General features: G+C 42.5%; 1 protein-coding gene across 1 annotated transcript in view; it reads left to right on the top strand.

The window, feature by feature from the left end:
• LOC106583884 (aspartate beta-hydroxylase domain-containing protein 1-like) overlaps positions 1–20,398 on the top strand; it is a 37,217-nt gene extending 16,819 nt beyond the window's left edge. The window contains exons 2-5 of the mRNA XM_082967837.1: positions 2,786–2,992; positions 10,554–10,761; positions 11,103–11,216; positions 20,178–20,398. Of these exons, the coding sequence (XP_082823963.1) occupies positions 2,786–2,992; positions 10,554–10,761; positions 11,103–11,216; positions 20,178–20,287 (639 nt within the window). The 3' untranslated portion in view covers positions 20,288–20,398. The remainder of the gene's footprint in view (positions 1–2,785; positions 2,993–10,553; positions 10,762–11,102; positions 11,217–20,177) is intronic.
• Positions 20,399–21,239: the final 841 nt, after the last annotated feature.

Below are 21,239 nucleotides of genomic sequence, written 5' to 3'. Positions count from 1 at the left end.
GATGAGGTGGCGGATGGTCTCCTGAGGGATCTCCTCCCAGACCTGGACTAAAGCATCCGCCAACTCCTGGACAGTCTGTGGTGCAACGTGGCGTTGGTGGATGGAGCGAGACATGATGTCCCAGATGTGCTCAATTGGATTCAGGTCTGGGGAACGGGCGGGCCAGTCCATAGCATCAATGCCTTCCTCTTGCAGGAACTGCTGACACACTCCAGCCACATGAGGTCTAGCATTGTCTTGCATTAGGAGGAACCCAGGGCCAACCACACCAGCATATGGTGTCACAAGGGGTCTGAGGATCTCATCTCGGTACCTAATGGCAGTCAGGCTACCTCTGGCGAGCACATGGAGGGCTGTGCGGCCCCCCAAAGAAATGCCACCCCACACCATGACTGACCCACCGCCAAACCGGTCATGCTGGAGGATGTTGCAGGCAGCAGAACGTTCTCCACGGCGTCTCCAGACTCTGTCACGTCTGTCACGTGCTCAGTGTGAACCTGCTTTCATCTGTGAAGAGCACAGGGCGCCAGTGGCGAATTTGCCAATCTTGGTGTTCTCTGGCAAATGCCAAACGTCCTGCATGGTGTTGGGCTGTAAGCACAACCCCTACCTGTGGATGTCGGGCCCTCATACCACCCTCATGGAATCTGTTTCTGACCGTTTGAGCAGACACATGCACATTTGTGACCTGCTGGAGGTCATTTTGCAGGGCTCTGGCAGTGCTTCTCCTGCTCCTCCTTGCACAAAGGCGGAGGTAGCGGTCCTGCTGCTGGGTTGTTGCCCTCCTACGGCCTCCTCCACGTCTCCTGATGTACTGGTCTGTCTCCTGGTAGCGCCTCCATGCTCTGGACACTACGCTGACAGACACAGCAAACCTTCTTGCCACAGCTCGCATTGATGTGCCATCCTGGATGAGCTGCACTACCTGAGCCACTTGTGTGGGTTGTAGACTCCGTCTCATGCTACCACTAGAGTGAAAGCACCGCCAGCATTCAAAAGTGACCAAAACATCAGCCAGGAAGCATAGGAGCTGAGAAGTGGTCTGTGGTCTCCACCTGCAGAACCACTCTTTTATTGGGGGTGTCTTGCTAATTGCCTATAATTTCCACCTGTTTTCTATTCCATTTGCACAACAGCATGTGAAATGTATTGTCAATCAGTGTTGCTTCCTAAGTGGACAGTTTGATTTCACAGAAGTGTGATTGACTTGGAGTTACATTGTGTTGTTTGTGTTCCCTTTATTTTTTTGAGCAGTGTATAATGTTTACATACCCTACATTACTCATCTTATATGTATGTACTGTACTCTATACCATCTACTGCATCTTGCCTATGCCGTTTGGCCATCGCTCATCCATATATTTATATGTACATATTCTTATTCATTCCTTTACACTTGTGTGTAAAAGGTAGTTGTTGTGAAATTGTTAGATTACTTGTTAGATATTACTGCATGGTTGGAACTAGAAGCATAAGCATTTTGCTACACTCGCATTAACATCTGCTAACCATGTGTATGTGACCAATAAAATTTGATTTGATTTGAATATCATTATTTGAATATGTTGGTAACCCGTTGAATAAAAGAGATAATGCCCTCGAAGCCGGTGTTTGGAGGATATATTGGCACGGACCTAACAACACCCGTGCCCATATCTCCTCCAAACACCGGCTTCGAGGGCATTATCACTTAAATAATGCACACTCTAGAATGCCCTTCAAGCCAATCAGAAACAAGTATTCAATAATGCTGTGGTATAAATACATTTTATTATGTTATTGAAATACTGTAGAATTCCATTTATTCCTATGGAGGACTGCTCCTTCTGAGGTGTACCAATATGGGGGCCAGTGGCTTCCAGGGTTTATATTTATTGACATTGTTTACAAACAATAGAGTAAAAACAAACACTGTATAACATCAAAACATGATCAAAACTATAATTTCCGGGCCTCCCAAGTGGCTCAGTGGTCTAAGTTACTGCATCACAGTGTTGAGGCATCACTACAGCCTGGGGTTCGATCCCGGCCATGAATGGGAGTCCCATAGGGCGGCGCGCAATTGGCCCAGCGTCGTCCTAGTTAGGGGAGGGTTTGGCCCGGGGGCTTTACTTGGCTCATCGCGCTGTAGCGACTCCTTGTGGTGGGCCGGGCACCTTCAGGCTGACTTTGGTTGTCAGTTGAATGTTTTTCCCGACACATTGGTGTGGCCAGCTTCTGGGTTGAGAGGGTGTTAAGAAGCGTGGCTTGGCGGGTCATGTTTCGGAGGACGCATGATTCGACCTTCGCCTCTCCTGAGAACGTTGGGGAGTTGCAGCGATGAGACAAGATCATAATCATGAAATTGGGGAGAAAAAAGGGGGTAAAAATCACAAAAAGAAATAAAAACAAAACTAATTGCCAGTGCTTGCATCTGTAGCTCTATGAATTTGAGTGGTTACATTTCTCCTGTGATATCCCTCAGCTGTTTACCAAAACAGCCTTACCAAAGAACCCTTGAAGAATTCTCTTTCTTAAGTGTGGACTACTGTTATGCCCTTGAACAAGACAATCCCTAACCTGCTTTGCTTTAGGGGTGCTGCTATGTGTTTCTACCAGCCACTCAGTGAGTGTTTGGTGTCCTGGTAGTTGGGATTTAAAGTACAGAAAGCAAAAAGATAAATAATACAAAAACATCCGTTGCATAATTTTGTTTGTTTTCATCCTCAGTGCAAAACAATTACAATAAATATGTTTTAACCAATGTCTAATGTTTAGTTCTTTCTCTGTGATTTGTCTTTCTCAGGCCACATTAAATGATCGCTCCTCCATCCAAAAGCCTCATCTCTTCTTCCTCCCAGATGTCCCTAGCATTCCTTTTTTCCCACGTGACGCCCATCGACATGACATTGAGGTCTTGGAGGCCAACTATCCCATAATCCTCGCAGAGTTCCAAGCGGTCTACCAGAGAGGCATTGATCCGAAGATGGGCTGGACTGGCCTGGGACCCAAGGTACAACTCCCAGTACCTGTTCAACACCTTTTAATTAATTGTTCCTTCCTCATTTCCTTGATTTATTCACTGATCTAACCTGATTGGACAATTAGGTGAAAGCAAAGGTTCTCTTACATAGCTTTCACAGATCCAGTCATGTCACATCAGTGAGTTCTTCCAAAACAGAGGGAGATGGAATACATTTTTTATGTTTCCATAGCCTCTGACCCTGCACTACTAGTCCCACCCTACACACACATATTTGAAATTCGGCGTAAGTCATTCACTTCAAATGGAGGCAGTCTGCACCGTTGCAGTCAAACTCCCACTATGCTTTGGTGCCGTAAGTTTGCACTTCTAACTCTTGCTATGCCACAATCCACGGGAAATTGATTTAAAGGGGGGCTGAACTGACTCGCTACCCAATTGTTGGTCCAATTCGCTTCGACCTGCTGACCTGGTGTGCGACCTTGGCAAAGCTGGTTCGACATTGGACATCTATGGGGCTAGTTAGTAGTGATGGGGGGAAAAAATCTATACAGTTACATGTCGGGATATTATTTTTGACGATATCATATCGTATTGTTTTGACAATATCACAAAATTATTTTTGCGCTAGTTTGCTGTACCTGCACCAAAACTCCAGTATTTTTCCTTCAAAGCTTGTTCTCCATCTTTTTGAACAGGGAGCCAATTCGTTTTCAGCACTTTTATTTTCATGACTGATCAAAACTCCTTATCTCATGGCTCTCACTTGTCCCTCTGCAGCAGACATATGGTGAGCAATACATTTGAAACATCGAATCAATATATAATCACAGTATTGAATCGATATACATATAGAATAAACAAAATCGCAATACATATCGTATCGGCACCTAGGTATTGTGATATTGTATCTTAAGGTCCCTGGCAATCCCAGCCTTACAAGTTAAGGACGGTCAATAAATTATACAATGTAAATGGGACAATGTTTTCATGTTGCACACCTTTTAGTTTACTCAATTAATGCTTTCAATATTTACATACATTTCTACAATTTATAGTTGGTTTGACTACAATTTACAATTTCAGTACCACAATCAACAATACAGACAGATGTTTATACTCAATCAAAACAATAACAGCTGGCATTAACACATTCATCACCAGAATCCTAAACTGCCCTAGAGGCACTAGGGAATCAAATCAGATCAAATGTATTTATATAGCACTTCTTACATCAGCTGATATATCAAAGTGCTGTACAGAAACCCAGCCTAAAACCCCAAACAGCAAGCAATGCAGGTGTAGAAGCACAGTGGCTAGGAAAAACTCCCTAGAAAAGCCAAAACCTAGGAAGAAACCTAGAGAGGAACCAGGCTATGAGGGGTGGCCAGTCCTCTTCTGGCTGTGCCGGGTGGAGATTATAGCAGAACATGGCCAAGATGTTCAAATGTTCATAAATGACCAGCATGGTCAAATAATAGTAATCACAGTGAACAGGTCAGGGTTCCATAGTCGCAGGCAGAACAGTTGAAACTGGAGCAGCAGCACGGCCAGGTGGACTGGGACAACAAGGAGTCATCACGCCAGGTAGTCCTGAGGCATGGTCCTAGGGCTCAGGTCCTCCGAGAGAGAGAGAGAAAGAAAGAGAGAATTAGAGAGAGCATACTTAAATTCACACAGGACACCGGATAAGACAGGAGAAATACTCTAGATATAACAGACTGACCCTAGCCCCCAACACATAAACTACTGCAACATAAATACTGGAGGTTGAGACGGGATGGGTCAGGATACACTGTGGCCCCATCCGATGATACCCCAGACAGGGCCAAACAGGCAGGATATAACCCCACCCACTTTGCCGAAGCACAGCCCCCACACCACTAGAGGGATATCTTCAACCACCAACTTACCCTCCTGAGACAAGGCCGAGTATAGCCCACAAAGATCTCCGCCATGGGACAACCCAAGGGGGGGCACCAACCCAGGCAGGAAGACCACGTCAGTGACTCAACCCACTCAAGTGATGCACCCCTCCTAGGGACAGCATGGAAGAGCACCAGTAAGCCAGTGACTCAGCTCCTGTAATAGGGTTAGAAGCAGAGAATCCCAGTGGAGAGAGGGGAACCGGCTAGGCAGAGACAGCAAGGGCGGTTCGTTGCTCCAGTGCCTTTCCGTTCACCTTCACACTCCTGGGCCAGACTACACTCAATCATAGGACCTACTGAAGAGATGAGTCTTCAATAAAGACTTAAAGGTTGAGACCGAGTCTGCATCTCTCACATGGGTAGGCAGACCGTTCCATAAAAATTGAGCTCTATAGGGGAAAGCCCTGCCTCCAGCTGTTTACTTAGAAATTCTAGGGACAATTAGGAGGCCTGCGTCTTGTGACCATAGCGTACGTGTAGTTATGTACAGCAGAACCAAATCGGAAGATACGTAGGAGCAAACCCATGTAATGCTTTGTAGGTTAGCAGTAAAACCTTGAAATCAGCCCTTGCCTTAACAGGAAGCCAGTGTAGGGAGGCTAGCACTGGAGTAATATGATCAAATTTTGGGGTTCTAGTCAGGATTCTAGCAGCCGTATTTAGCACTAACTGAAGTTTATTTAAAAGATGTAAAGAGCCTTGCAGGCCATTCCAAAACTGGGGGGCATGAAAACCAAGGAGACTACAGGGGCTTCAAGAATTAACCAACCTGTCTTTCTACAGATCTCAGTCCTTAATATACTATGCATCTGATCTATCATGTCTTTAATATCTCAATGTTTAACATATTTTATGCAGGCAATGGGACAATGGTCACTGAGCTCATTAGCAAATATTCCATTGGCTATATACTTATGAGGGGGCATTAGTCAGAATAATATCTAAAAGAGTAGATGTATCAGGGTGTTTAAAGTTGGGGCAGGTTGGTTGAGTTATCAGCGGAGTTAAGTTTAGCTCAGTACAAATATCTGTTAGTCTATCTGACACTGGCATCAACCAATCCAGGTTAAGATCACCTGTTATTAATAATTCAGATTTAGCATACTTAGATGGCAAGTCAGACAATTTGCTAAGAACACAAGGGGGAGCCAAGGGAGGGTAATAAATTCCCACTAGCGTTAGCTGGGGATTACTACCAAAGTATACATTAAGTACTAGACATTCAAACTGCTTAGGGCAGAGGTGGAAATAGACCCATAAATATTTAAGTTGTTCTTTATGAATATGGCGACACCCCCAACTCTGGCAGACCTATAAACATTAGAACCCGTCAGAGTCCGGCACAGTTATATTTAACCAAGACTGAGTAATTATCAGAATGTTTGTTGGTTTGAGAAGCCAGAATTACTATAAAATCTATTTTCTAAATCAAACTGTTGGTATTTACATGAATCAGTCCAAAGCTACAGCTGCGGAATTTCAGATCAGATTGTTTAGTATATTTGCAATATTAGAACTTAGCAATCTAGCTCTTCTTCTATTCAGGTGTAAGCCATCCCTTTTTGAGAACTGAGGTTGCTCACAAAATAAATCAAAGTTGTCGATAAAATCCAACACTTTTCCCGGTCAGAGTTTTGATACAGTGGCTTGCGAAAGTATTCACCCCCTTGGCATTTTTCCTATTTTGTTGCCTTACATCCTGGAATTAAAATAGATTTTTGGGGGGTTTGTATCATTTCATTGGCACAACATGCCTACCACTTTGAAGATGCAACATATTTTTTATTGTGAAACAAACAAGAAATAAGACAAAAAAATGGAAAACTTGAGCGTACATAACTATTCACCCCCCCCCCCCAAAGGCAATACTTTGTAAAGCCACTTTTTGCAGCAATTACAGCTGCAAGTCTCTTGGGGTATGTCTCTATAAGCTTGGCACATCTAGCCATTGGGATTTTTGCCCATTCTTCAAGGAAAAACTGCACCAGCTCCTTCAAGTTGGATGGGTTCCTGCTGGAGTACATCAATCTTAAAGTCATACCACAGATTCTCAATTGGATTGAGGTCTGGGCTTTGACTAGGCCATTCCAAGACATTTAAATGTTTCCCCTTAAACCACTTGAGTGTTGTATTAGCAGTATGCTCAGGGTCATTGTCCTGCTGCAAGGTGAACCTCCATCCAGTCTCAAATCTCTGGAATACTGAAACAGGTTTCCCTCAAGAATTTCTCTGTATTTAGTGCCATCCATCATTCCTTCAATTCTGACCAGTTTCCCAGTCCCTGCCGATGAAAAACATCCCCACAGCATGATGCTGCCACCACCATGCTTCACTGTGGGGATGGTGATCTCAGATGATGAGAGGTGTTGGGTTTGTGCCAGACGTAGCATTTTCCTTGATGGCTAAAAAGCTAAATTTTTGTCTTATCTGACCAGAGTACCTTCTTCCATATGTTTGGGGAGTCTCCCACGTGCATTTTGGTGAACACTTAAAGGAATGGCTTTTTTCTTGCCACTCTTCTGTAAAGCCCAGCTCTGTGGAGTGTACGGCTTAAAGTGGTCCTATGGACAGATACTCCAGTCTCCGCTGTGGAGCTTTGCAGCTCCTTCAGGGTTATCGTTGGTCTCTTTGTTGCCTCTCTGATTAATGCCCTCTTTGCTTGGTCCGTGAGTTTTCGTGGGCGGCCCTCTCTTGGCAGGTTTGTTGTGGTGCGACATTCTTTCCATTTTTTTATAAATGATTTAATGGTGCTCCATGGGATGTTCAAAGTTTCGGATATTTTTTTTTAACCCAACCCTGATCTGTACTTCTCCACAACGTTGTCCCTGACCTGTTTGGAGAGCTCCTTTAACTTCATGGTGTCGCTTGCTTGGTGGTGCACCTTGCTTAGTGGTGTTGCAGACTCTGGGGCCTTTCAGAACAGGTATGTATATACACTTGAAGTCGGAAGTTTACATACAGCGTAGCCAAATAGATTTAAACTCAGTTTTTCACAATTCCTGACATTTAATCCTAATAACAATTCCCTGTCTTAGGTCAGTTAGGATCACCACTTTATTTTAAGAATATGAAATGTCAGAATAATAGTAGAGATAATGATTTATTTCAGCTTTTATTTCTTTCATCACATTTCCAGTGGGTCAGAAGTTTACATACCCTCAATTAGTATTTGGTAGCATTACCTTTAAATTGTTTAACTTGGATCAAATGTTTTGGGTAGCCTTCCACAATATGTTGGGTGAATTTTGGCCCATTCCTCCTGACAGAGCTGGTGTAACTGAGTCAGGTTTGTAGGCCTCCTTGCTCGCACACGCTTTTTCAGTTCTGCCCACAAATTTTCTATGGGATTGAGGTCAGGGCTTTGTGATGGCCACTCCAATACTTTGACTTTGTTGTCCTTAAGCCGTTTCGGCACAACTTTGGAAGTATGCTTGGGGTCATTGTCCATTTGGAAGACCCATTTGCAACCAAGCTTTAACTTCCTGACTGATGCCTTGAGATGTTGCTTCAATATATCCACATAATTATCTTCCTCATGATGCCATCTATTTTGTGAAGTGCACCAGTCCCTCCTGCAGCAAAGCACCCCCACAACATGATGCTGCCACTCCCATGCTTCAAGGTTGGAATGGTGTTCTTCAGCTTGCAAGCATCCACCTTTTTCTTCCAAACATAACGATGGTCATTACGTTTGGCCACATTTCTCCAAAAACTACAATCTTTTCCCCATGTGCAGTTGCAAACCGTAGTTTGGCTTTTTTTATGGCGGTTTTGGAGTGGTGGCTACTTCCTTGCTGAGCGGCCTTTCAGGTTATGTCGATATAGGACTCGTTTTACTGTGGATATAGATACTTTTGTACCTGTTTCCTCCAGCATCTTCACAAGGTCCTTTGCTGTTGTTCTGGGATTGATTTACACTTTTCGCACCAAAGTACGTTCATATTCTAGGATACAGAACATGTCTCCTTCCTGAGCGGTATGACAGCTGTGTGGTCCCATGGTGTTTATACTTGCATACTATTGTTTGTACAGATGAACGTGGTACCTTTAGGCGTTTGGGAATTGCTCCCAAGGATGAACCAGACTTGTGGAGGTCTACAATTTTTTCTGAGGTCTTGGCTGATATCTTTAGATTTTCCCATGATGTCAAGCAAAGAGGCACTGAGTTTGAAGGTAGGCCTTGAAATACATCCACCTGTACACCTTCAATTGACTCAAATGATGTCAATTAGCCTATCAGAAGCTTCTAAAGCCATGACATAATTTTCTGGAATTTTCCAAGCTGTTTAAAGGCACAGTCAACTTAGTGTATGTAAACTTCTAACTAACTGGAATTGTGATACAGTCAATTATAAGTGAAATAATCTGTCTGTAAACAATTGTTGGAAAAATTACTTGTCATGCACAAAGTAGATGTCCTAACCGACTTGCCAAAACTATAGTTTGTTAACAAGTAATTTGTGGAGTGGTTGAAAAATGAGTTTTAATGACTCCAACCTAAGTGTATGTAAACTTCCGACTTCAACTGTATACTGAGGTCATGTGACAGGTGGACTTTATTTCATTAATTATGTGACTTCTGAAGGTAATTGGTTACACCAGATCTTATTTAGGGGCTTCATAGCAAAGGGGGTGAATACATATTCACGCACTGCTTTTCCGTTTAATTTTTTGGGAATATTTTGAAACAAGTAATTTTTTTAATTTTACTTCACGAATTTGGACAATTTTGTGTATGTCCATTACATGAAATCCAAATAAAAATAAATTTAAATTGCAGGTAGTAATGCAACAAAATAGGAAAAAGGCCAGGGGGGTGAATACTTTTGCAAGGCACTGTATCATCCACGAGTCCAGTGCAAATAGCCAGGAGAAGCGATCAACTCCACGACCATATGTTGGGATAGAGCCGGAAAGGACAATCTGCTTGCCAGTAGCCATTAGCCGACCCTCAGGTATTCGAAGTCCCATCTCAACTCATCCGAATGCCACAACTTACCCCAAGGCAAACATTTTGACTATATTATCCCACACAGCTACAATGATGCACTTTCATGCTAGGTTTAGGACCTGATATTGAAACTTATAGAGACCCCAACTGATGTATAGAACATTCTTAAAATGAACTTCTTTGGTTTAGGGACAAGGATCGTGAAACCTCTGTAACACAATAAATTCATTTGACTTGGTGAAAATATGTTTTTTTAGACCTAACTTGCTTACCACTTTTTCCATGTGGTTTCTTCCTTCATAGACTCAATGAAATCATGACCTCTTCCTAAACATTTGGTCAAATTATTCAGAAACTTACCCCTTTGACTCAACTTACCCCACTCTCCCCTAGGCTTTATTGATGACTCAAATAATGACACTCAAATGTAATTATTAAACTAAATACCAGCCTACAAAAGCCACATGGCTACGTCCTCCTTATTTGTATAGTGGAAAAGCATTGAGTCAACATTATCAGAACTATAAAGTTGTCATACGTAAAAGAATATGTGCTAATGTGCATGCAGTGCAGCTGTTCAAAACACATACAATACAAACAAGTGTGGGTACATGGGTTTGCAATAGCTGTGTTTGAATGTTGCAGTGGTGTGTGTAACATTTATTTAACACAGTTGTGTGTGTGACAAGGCAGGTCTATGTGTCTTTCTCAGGGCCAAGCTGTATTCCCCTTGTACAGCGCAGGCGTGTGTGTAGCAGGGAACTGCCGCTCCTGTCCCTGTACCTACCGCAGTCTTCTCTCCTTGCGCACCTTCATAAGTAGCAACTCCCTGGGGGCCGCCGGGTTCTGGCTGCTTGGGCCTGGGGCCACACTAGGGGGAGTGTATGGCCCCACCAATACTCGCCTATGCTGCCACCTCGGTGAGTGAGACAGACATGTTCCAGCCCACATATCATTTGGTCTCAGTATAGTTCTGAACAATTTGGGAAAGTTTTGCTTACATGCTCTCTGTGCATGATTTTGTATATTAAATGTGCAGTCTAATATTAACGATCATTGAAATGAATGATATAACGTTTGATAAATAAATGCCTCATGAGCTTAGCACAACTAACTCCATCATAACCCAAAAGATATGAAGTTGTTTTACTTCACTGTTTGTTAACAAAGTGTTAGTATGTCAAGTCTGCTATATACAATGCAAATCAGTGTAATTATATGATTGCCATGAATCTATCCTTTTGACACAACTACTTTTAAGGAGTGCAGACCCCACCTCAGTGTGAGCTGGTGGTGGGAGGAGAGCCTCAGTGCTGGTCAGAGGGACACTGCCTCCTGGTGGATGACTCCTTCCTGCACACTGTCTCCCACAATGGTCAGTCAACTCCACCTCCCATAACAAGGCAGTCACTCTCCAAACAAACTCAAGCTGTGCTCAGATTCCAGTTCCCTTTCAGTCAGTCAACTTTGTTATAACATACTATGGGGAGTCACACTCTTGCAACTTGTGTAGAAGAACCTAAAATCCCACCTGGCAAAGCTAATGAAATCCACTCCTCGCTGGAAGCCCCGCCTTCCACAGATGACAAGCGTGAGGCTCGGATTCATTCCTTCAATTATTCCGCTCTTAACCTCAGTGTGAACAGGAACGATTCACGCTACTAAAACAAACAATTGCAACAAGAGACCGTCTTACATTGCACCATCTAAACTGTCCCTTAGTGGTAGAGCGTGCTCACCCCTTGGACTTTGAGTGCCAAAGTTTTTATGGTTCTCATAAGTTTCTTAATGATGAACAATTAGTTATTCTTCGGATTGCTTGACCTGGCTATAGCACTAAGTAAGATGGCTAACCCGACCGAAACAATGAAGGCTAAGAAGCCAGGGTTCGTGACCAAACCCCAATGAATTAAAAGATACTCACATTTATTGACTTGGATGTTTCAGCTCGGTGCATGCTCAGGCTGTCCACACTTGAATCAGTTTGTGTGCGAGACTAGTGGACGGCGGGCACTGTTCCCCTACTTGTCCACTGTCCACTTCCCCTACTTGTCCACTCTTGACAATCGTGTAGCATTCTTTAGAGGGCTTGGTGTGTCTGATGGTGACTTTCTCTCTCGGGTGCCTGTTCCTCAGCTGAGATTGAGCTGAGGGACGTGGAGATGGGCTCGGTCATTGGTCGGGTTGAATGTCTTCCGGCTCCTGTGCGCTCTGTTACCGGTTACGGTCCAAAGTAGACTTTCGTAACCAATCTAGCTAACAAGCACTGCATAGCGTGCTAGCCAGGTTAGCTAACTCGCAGATTTGGGCTAGCTATTCAGGCTTCCTAATGGTGGAATTGCTTGGGTAGCTCTCTTGTTTAGTATACATAGCTACAGTGGTTGCTCCTTTAAAAGGTGTGTCATACTGCAGCACACCTTGTAGGGTTGTACCTGGTAGGTTCCTTGATCATTTGTGTGAGATTGAGGGCCTCTCGCTTAGCTTGTAGGACGGCCAGGGTGTTAAGCATGTCCCAGTTTAGGTCACCTAACAGTACAAACTCTGAAGATAGATGGGGGGCGATCAATTCACAGCTGGGGGCTGAGGGGGGTCTATAGCAAGCGGCAATGGTGAGAGACTTGTTTAATGGAAAGGTGGATTTTTAAAAGTAGAAGCTCGAATTGTTTGGGCGTAGACCTGGATAGTTTGACAGAACTCTGCAGGCTATCTCTGCAGTAGAATGCAACTCCACCCCCTTTGGCAGTTCTATCTTGTCCGAAAATATTGTAGTTGGGGATGAAATTTCAAGATATTTGGAGGTCTTCCTAAGCCAGGATTCAGACACGGCTAGGACATCAGGGTTGGCGGAGTGTGCTAAGGCAGTGAATAAAACAAACTTAGGGAGGAGGCTTCTAATGTTAACATTCATGAAACCAAGGCTTTTACGGTTACAGAAGTCAACAAATGAGAGCGCCTGGGGAATGGGAGTGGTGCTGGGGGCTGCAGGGCCTGGGTTAACCTCTAAATCACCAGAGGAACAGAGGAGGAGTAGGATAAGGTTACGGCTAAAGGCTATAAGAACTGGTCGTCTAGTGTTTCGGAAACAGAGAGTAAAAGGAGCAGATTTCTGGGCGTGGAAGAATAGATTCAAGGCAAGATGTACAGACAAGGGTATGGTAGGATGTGAGTACAGTGGAGGTAAACCTAGGCATTGAGTGACGATGAGAGAGGTTTTGTCTCTAGAGGCACCAGTTAAGCCAGGTGAGGTCACTGCATGTGTGGGGGGTGGAACAAAAGGGCTATCTAAGGCCTATTGGGCAGGGCTGGGGGCTCTACAGTGAAATAAGACAATAATCACTAACCAAAACAGCAATAGACAAGGCATATTGACATTAGGGAGAGGCATGTGTAGCCGAGTGATCATAGGGTCCAATGAGTACCAATAGGTGAGTCAGGGAGCCGATTCAGTAGTCGCTACTACACTAGGCGAGCTGGAGACACGGCGATTCCGACAGCTAGCGGGCCGGGGATAGCAGATGGGCCTTCGGCAATGTCGCAACGGAAGAGCCTGTTGAAACCACCTCGGACGATTACGTCGGCAGACCAGTCGTGATACATAGGCTCCGTGTCAGCAGTAAAGGGTCTAGGCCAATTGGCAAAAGAGGTATTGTAGCCCAAGAATTAGCTGGTGGACCTCTTCAGCTGGCCAGGAGATGGGCCTAGCTCGAGGCTAACTGGTGCTTTCTTCGGGACAGAGACGTTAGCCAGGAGTAGCCACTTGGATTGCTAGCTAGCTGCGATGATCCGGTGTAAAGGTTCAGAGCTTGCGGTAGGAATCCGGAAATGTGGTAGAGAAAAAGCAGTCCGATATGCTCTGGGTTGATATCGCGCTGTGTAGACTGGCAGGTATTAACCGAGCTGAGGCTGGCTGGTGTCCGAGTTAACGGTGAAGACCGCTAGCAGTGGCTAACTGACTACTAGCTAGTTAGCTGGCTAGCTGCTGATGGGGGTTCCGGTTCTAAAGTATAACAATATCAGAGCCGTACCACATTGGGTGAACCGGGTTGCAGGAGAGTATAGTCAGTCCGTAGATGGAAAATGAGATTAAAATATATACGACAAGAAAATGATATTTACACGGGACAGGACGGGATAAGACAAAACACATGTCCGACTGCTACGCCATCTTGGAATGATTGTGCAGTTATCGAAAATATATGGGAATATCTGCTCAATCCAAATTTACAACCAACTGATTGCAGCACTACCACAAAACTGGAGGTGGAAAAGTGGAAAAGGGAGAAGGTAAGGAACTTGTTTGCCATATATTAAAGATACAAATTGGCTGAAAGGAACCGCCAAAAATAGAAAAATAGACCAGTTTCATCTGAGGATAAAAATGTTGACAGCTGCGCCATACAGGTTGCGAAATCAATGGGAGATTTTCGATGTACCAATTCCATGGCACATGGTTTATGGACAGGTACAAAAAACTACACTTGATTCAACACTTAGAGTTTTTCAATTTACATTTTTATATAACATTCTTGCCACCAACAGAATTCTATATATATGGGGCAATGAACAATCTCAGCTCTGTAGATTTTGTTGTGAAGTGACAGAATCAATAGTTAATTTATTCTGGTATTGCCCCTATGTAGGTTGTTTCTGGTGACAGGTTCAGGAATGGTTAAAAATCACAACATGCACTTAAAATTAACCTTACAAATAGCAATGTTGGGCGATTTGGAAAGCATTAGTCAGTCAATAATACTCGTAGGAAAGGTTTTAATCTTTAGCTCACAATCTGTGGATAATATACGATTAGAAAGGTTAAAAAATGTTGTCAAACATCACAGCACAATTTGAAAATATATGACACATGGAAACCAAACGAGGGTGGTCTATGGTGATAGGTGGGATGGGCTGAGAGTGGCTGAGGGTTGGGATTAAAGAGCTTATGTTTGGTAATGTATTATTGTTATGTGACTGCTTTATATAAAAGTAAAATGTATGTATATTTAGCAAAAAAGCTGTAAAAAAATGTTTTGCCCTCCCGAAGAGGGTGGAGGGGTTAATCTTTTTTTTTTTAAATGGTCATGCCATGGATCATTTAGCTAATTGATTTTGAATTGTAGGACCCCTTTAGGTATAAATTATTTAAATTATTTGACTGTAGGAGATATTTGTGCTGAGGCGAGTTGGGCATTACCACACATTTTTATGAGGTTTTATCTCTTTGATGTCACTGCTCCCAGTGTGCTTAAGGCTGGGACAGGGGAAAGTCACTAGGCAGCGCACCTTGTGCGCAATACTCAGGTTGCCACATCTTGCAGGGTTTAGTATCCTTTGGGGTCGGCATGGGATGTGATTCTATTTCCCCATAATATGTTGTACTGAAGTTGACTGACTGAAAGGGAACGTCACATTATGACTATGGCTGTGGCAGTCATGACATTTTGTCAGCCGGTTATTGTCATGCAGAAGACTTTTGGTCTCATGGTAATTGACCGTTAATCAACATAAACATGTTTTGCATCTTCAGGCCTCCACACCGCTGATGGGCGCCTTTGGAACATCTACATTCAAAAAATTATAATAAATAAATGTAATATACACCATCACAATACAGCCATTCTTTATTTTAGTCAGGCCTAATGAAACATTATAATATGAAGAAAATGTATTTCAGAAGAACAGAATATGAGTTTGCCTACTGTAGGCCTACAGAATGTTATCTTGCTATGATCCATGCTATAGGCTTGTTAGCTGACAAAATATGCCAATATTTTATTTTATATGATTAAGAAGAATATAATTGAACTTAACTGAATAAAATAGAAAGAATATTTTCCCATTATGGAGCTAGTAAAGTTATGTTTAGCATAAAAGCATAAAAGTGACTATAGGCGATTTGAGAAAGTAGCAAAAAAAGCTTGCAAGCTGTTCTCTCATCAAGTGATCATATTTTCACCCATCAGACTATTCTCAATTTAATCTTGTCTTTACTAATATGTAAAATTAGTTTAGATTTAGAATGGCCCATGGGCAGGAATAGGGGCATGGGAAAAATATGTCATCTGTATGCACTAGAATAGCGAATGGAGGTCACCGGCTTTCCCGCCGGTCCGTTTTGTAGGCTACTTCAGTTTTAGGGCGGAGCTGTCCACTGAAAAATAAATATAAGAACACTTATTTCACTCCATGCATAAAACACTGTTTGAGGAGCATGCTCTCGCTGCCCGACAGGTGATATTCTGCCCAAACTCTGAATGCCATGGGCTAATTCCTGCAGCTACCCAGTGCTTAATTTGGGAAACCAAGTGAAATCTGTTCGGGAACATCAATAGTAACATGTTTTCGCAACTAAACATATTTCACTAAACTGTTGACAGCCCTTCTGCACGCTCGAGCAAGGAATAAAGGACAGAGAGGAGGAGATGGAAACACATGGTGGTGAGATATTCTGTGTAGCTAAAGGTAATTATGAAAATATAAAAAAATCCCCATTACTAGGCTATTCAAAATCAAATACAAATTCACTAATTGTAGGCTAACTGTAAGCCGCCCTGCACAATCAATGAATCAACAGTATTGTCTAGAGCTCTACATTCTCTCCCATACTCATGGATAGAAATTTTGGAACATAGCATAAGGTAACTAGGCCATCCAGTATGCATGGACTGGTTACAGTATACAGTCCACACTCAAAGGATAGACCAATTATGTACCAAAGACATCTTAAATCAGTGATGTTTTTCTGCCATGCCTAATATGCGGTAGGCTGTGTGTTGTATAATGGCACAATCATCATTTTAATTCAGATTTTTCTTCCAGGCTTGGGCTCATAAACCTATGCATAAGCGCTAATATGGAATGGGTGTTTTGAGTTAATCATCACCTTAGAAAGCGCTGTCCATTTCGTTGTGTTAGGATTTGATAGACTTTAATAATGTTTACAGTCACTAATAATTTTTTACATATTTTGCATTACTCATCTCATATGTATACACTGTATTCTATTCTACTGTATCTTAGACTATGCCGCTCTGACTTCTCATCTATATACAGTTGAAGTCGGAAGTTACATACACCTTAGCCAAATACATTTAAACTCAGTTTTTCATAATTCCTAAAATTTAATCAAAGTAAAAATTCCCTGTCTTAGGTCAGTTAGGATCACCACTTTATTTTAAGAATGTGAAATGTCAGAGTAACAGTAGAGGTAAGGATTTATTTCAGCTTTTATTTCTTTCATCACATTCCCAGTGGGTCAGAAGTTTACATACACTCAATTAGTATTTGGTAGTGTTGCCTTTAAATTGTTTAACTTGGGTCAAACGTTTCGGCTAGCCTTCTATAGGCTTCCCACAATAAGTTGGGTGAATTTTGGCCCATTCCTCCTGACAGAGCTGGTGTAACTGAGTCAGGTTTGTAGGCCTCCTTGCTCACACACGCTTTTTCAGTTCTGCCCACAAATTTTCTATGGGATTGAGGTCAGGGCTTTGTGATGGCCACTCCAATACCTTGACTTTGTTGTCCTTAAGCCATTTTGCCACAACTTTGGAAGTATACTTGGGGTCATTGTCCATTTGGAAGACCCATTTGCGACCAAGCTTTAACTTCCTGACTGATATCCACAATTTTCCTCCTCATGATGCCATCTATTTTGTGAAGTGCACCAGTCCCTCCTGCAGCAAAGCACCCCCACAACATGATGCTGCCACCCCCGTGCTTCATGGTTGGGATGGTGTTCTTTTGCTTGCAAGCCTCCCCCTTTTTCCTCCAAACATAACGATGGCCACATTTGTCCAAAAAGTACGATCTTTGTCTCCATGTGCAGTTGCAAACCGTAGTCTGGCTTTTTTATGGCGGTTTTGGAGCAGTGGCTTCTTCCTTGCTGAGCGGCCTTTCAGATTATGTTGATTTAGCACTTGTTTTATTTACTGTGGATATAGATACTTTTGTACCTGTTTCCTCCAGCATCTTCACAAGGTCCTTTGCAGTTGTTCTGGGATTGATTTGCACTTTTCGCACCAAAGTACATTCATCTCTAGGAGAAAGAACTCGTCTCCTTCCTGAGCGGTATGATGGCCACGGGGTCCCATGGTGTTTATACTTGCGTACTATTGTTTGTACAGATGAACGTGGTACCTTCAGGCGTTTGGAAATTGCTCCCAAGGATGAACCAGACTTGTGGAGGTCTACAATTTTTTTTCTGAGGTCTTGGCTGATTTCTTTAGATTTCCCCATGATGTCAAGCAAGGAGGCACTGAGTGTACACCTCAGGTACACCTCCAATTGACTCAAATTATGTCAATTAGCCTATCAGAAGCTTCTAAAGCCATGACATCATTTTCTGGAATTTTCCAAGCTGTTTAAAAGCGCAGTCAATTTAGTGTATGTAAACTTCTAACTAACTGGAATTGTGATACAGTCAATTTTAAGCGAAATAATCTGTCTGTAAACAATTGTTGGAAAAATTGCTTATGTCATGCACAAAGTAGATGTCCTAACCAACTTGCCAAAACTATAGTTTGTTAACAAGAAATTTGTGGAGTGGTTGAAAAATGAGTTTTAATGACTCCAACCTAAGTGTACGTAAACTTCCGACTTAAACTGTATTTATATATTCTTAATTCCCTTCCTTTACTTAGGTTTGTGTGTATTGTGTGTGTTGTTGTGAAATTGTTAGATATTACTGCACTGTTGAAGATAGAAACACAAGCATTTCACTATACCCGCAATAACATCTTCTAAACACATGTGACCAGTAAAATGTAATTTCATTTTGAAACCACATCCACAACAACCATGTTTTACACTTCTAATTGATCATCACAGTAAGGTGAGTTTTAAAAAGTACAATAGGCCTGTTTTGATAAAGTGTTTGATGTTATTTTCGATTACATTTGTATTGATGTCAGAGTGATTAGAGGGACAATAGAGCCCTGATTACCAGTCCATTAGGACCTGATGGTAGTTAGCAAGTCGGGTACTACTAATGCATGTCCAGAGTACATCAACAAGATTACCATGGCTCAACAGTCACATTGAATTTGACTGCGGTCATGACTCATGACTGCTGGTGTGGCAGTAATATGGTCATCACAACAGCCCTAGTTATGACTATAACTACTCTTCCCTGAATGAGGGAAATGAAGTACAGGTGTTCCTGTGCTCTGTAGAGTGGTATTAAATTGAAAGAATGAATCAATGCCTCATGCTTTTCACCTGTAGAAGGCAGGGCTTCCAGCGAGGTGCGGATTTCATTGGACTTGTCAGGTTTGACTTTAGATCCTTCATCCAAAGTCACGAGAGCGTGACTCCTCATAGTATGTTGTACCTCGTTTCCCTCCTAGGAACAGTAGTTATCGTCCACAAATCCACAAGCAGCTTCTATTGCGGACATTACCATTAGATGTACGGGATGTAATCTACACCTCAATTAGGCTGATATACAACACACTGTATACAAAACATTAGGAACACCTTCCTGATATTGAGTTGCACCCCATTTTACCCTCATCAGCCTCAATTCGTTGGGTCATGGATTCTACAAGGTGTTGAAAGCATTCCACAGGGATGCTGGCCCATGCTTGTGTCAGGTTGGCTGGATGTCCTTTGGGTGGTGGACCATTCTTGATACACACGGAAAACTGTTGAGCATGATAAACCCAGAAGCGTTGCAGTTCTTGACACACTCAAACCAGTGCGCCTGGCACCTACTGCCATACCCCGTTCAAAGGCTCTTAAATCTTTTGTCTTGCCCATTCACCTTCTAAATGGCACACATACACAAGCCATGTCAAGTCTTAAAAATCTTTCTTTAACGTGACATCAACAAGGGATCATAGCTTTCACCTGGTCAGTCTGTCATGGAAAGAACAGGTGCTCCTCATGTTTTGTACACTCAGTGTACATGCCCATTATTTAGTTTAACACTTTCTCGTTCTGAACTTGAAAAAAACTGACCATAAAACAAGACTTAGCCTTTTAGAGCACTAGATGGTAATAAGCAGTAGTTTCGCAGACAACTGAGAATTCTGGCAGTGCATGTGAACATTGGTTACAGTCCCATCCACTCTGTTCAATTTTGGAAGCTAACTCCATAATTACAAGTGCATTATCTGTACAAAGACAGGAATGAATCTGAGGTGGGTTACGGAGCAGCACACTATAACAGACTTTTAAAGTTAATTTATGTTTGATACAACATTCTTACCATGAATGCAATCTCTGTGAACGTCAGGGAAAATGTCTTTAAAAAGGCTCATTTTCGGCTTTATAGTGCTCTATAATACGTCTAATCTCGGTCTTAGTTTATAATGTTTTCTTGTTTTTGTTTTTCGTGAAGGGGTGGCAGAGGACGGGCCACGAGTGATTTTCAGTGTGGACCTCTGGCATCCAAATGTGGCTGCAGCAGAAAGACAGGCCTTGGACTACATTTTCTGCCCTGAACAATGAACTACAACTCCCACTGTGCACATGTTCTAGTTCCATCCTTCTTTGATATGAGGGAAAGGTGCCCAAACCTAGTCTCAAGGGCTGTGCTCTTCAAACTCAATGTTCATCCAGACCGAGTATTACTGTGTGAATCCACTGAAACAGTCCAAATAGCCAAAGGGAGCTTACCCACTGGGCACAGATGTCAGTTCAACATCTAGTTTTGATTTACATTTAGTTGAGTTGTCAACTAAGTTGAATTCAATGTGAAAATAAATAAATCACCATGTCATTGGATTTGGGTAAAAAGTTGGGTGAAAAAAGGATTACATTTCCTTATGTTGCTAACTTTTTTTGAATCCACGTTGATTCAACATCATGACACTGAACTTTTTGTTTTTGAAATGACGTGTAAACGATGTTGATTCAACCAGTTTTGCCCAGTGTGTAGAAACAGAATGAACGTACTGTCATCTAAGATCAGAACTGGTCTTTGCTGCTTTAAACTGCACACGTGCACTCAAATGCACACACATATATTTGGACTGAACTATGTTAATAGAAAAACTCAAAAACACACAAATTACATTGCGGGATGATCACAGCTTTTTGATAGGTGACCTCATGATGCAAACGAATCCTCCGATAAAACAAGTCTATTTCTTATTTTGTAGAACTGTATCATCACAGTTTTCGCTCAACATATGTACAGTCGTGGCCAAAAGTTTTGAGAATGACACAAATATTAATTTTCACTGTCTGCCTGACTCAGTTTGTATGATGGCAATTTGCCTATGCTCCAGAATGTTATGAAGAGTGATCAGATGAATTGCAATTAATTGCAAAAGTTCCTCTTTGCCATGCAAATGAACTGAATCCCCAAAAAACATTTCCACTGCATTTCAGCCCTGCCACAAAAGGACCAGCTGACATCATGTCAGTGATTCTCTCGTTAACACAGGTGTGAGTGTTG

Source organism: Salmo salar, chromosome 23 (genome assembly GCF_965601325.2).
Source record: "Salmo salar chromosome 23, fSalSal1, whole genome shotgun sequence".
NCBI classification, from domain to species: Eukaryota; Metazoa; Chordata; class Actinopteri; order Salmoniformes; family Salmonidae; genus Salmo; species Salmo salar.
Note: the sequence above shows the minus strand (reverse complement) of the source record. Positions and strands in the feature narration are given on the sequence as shown.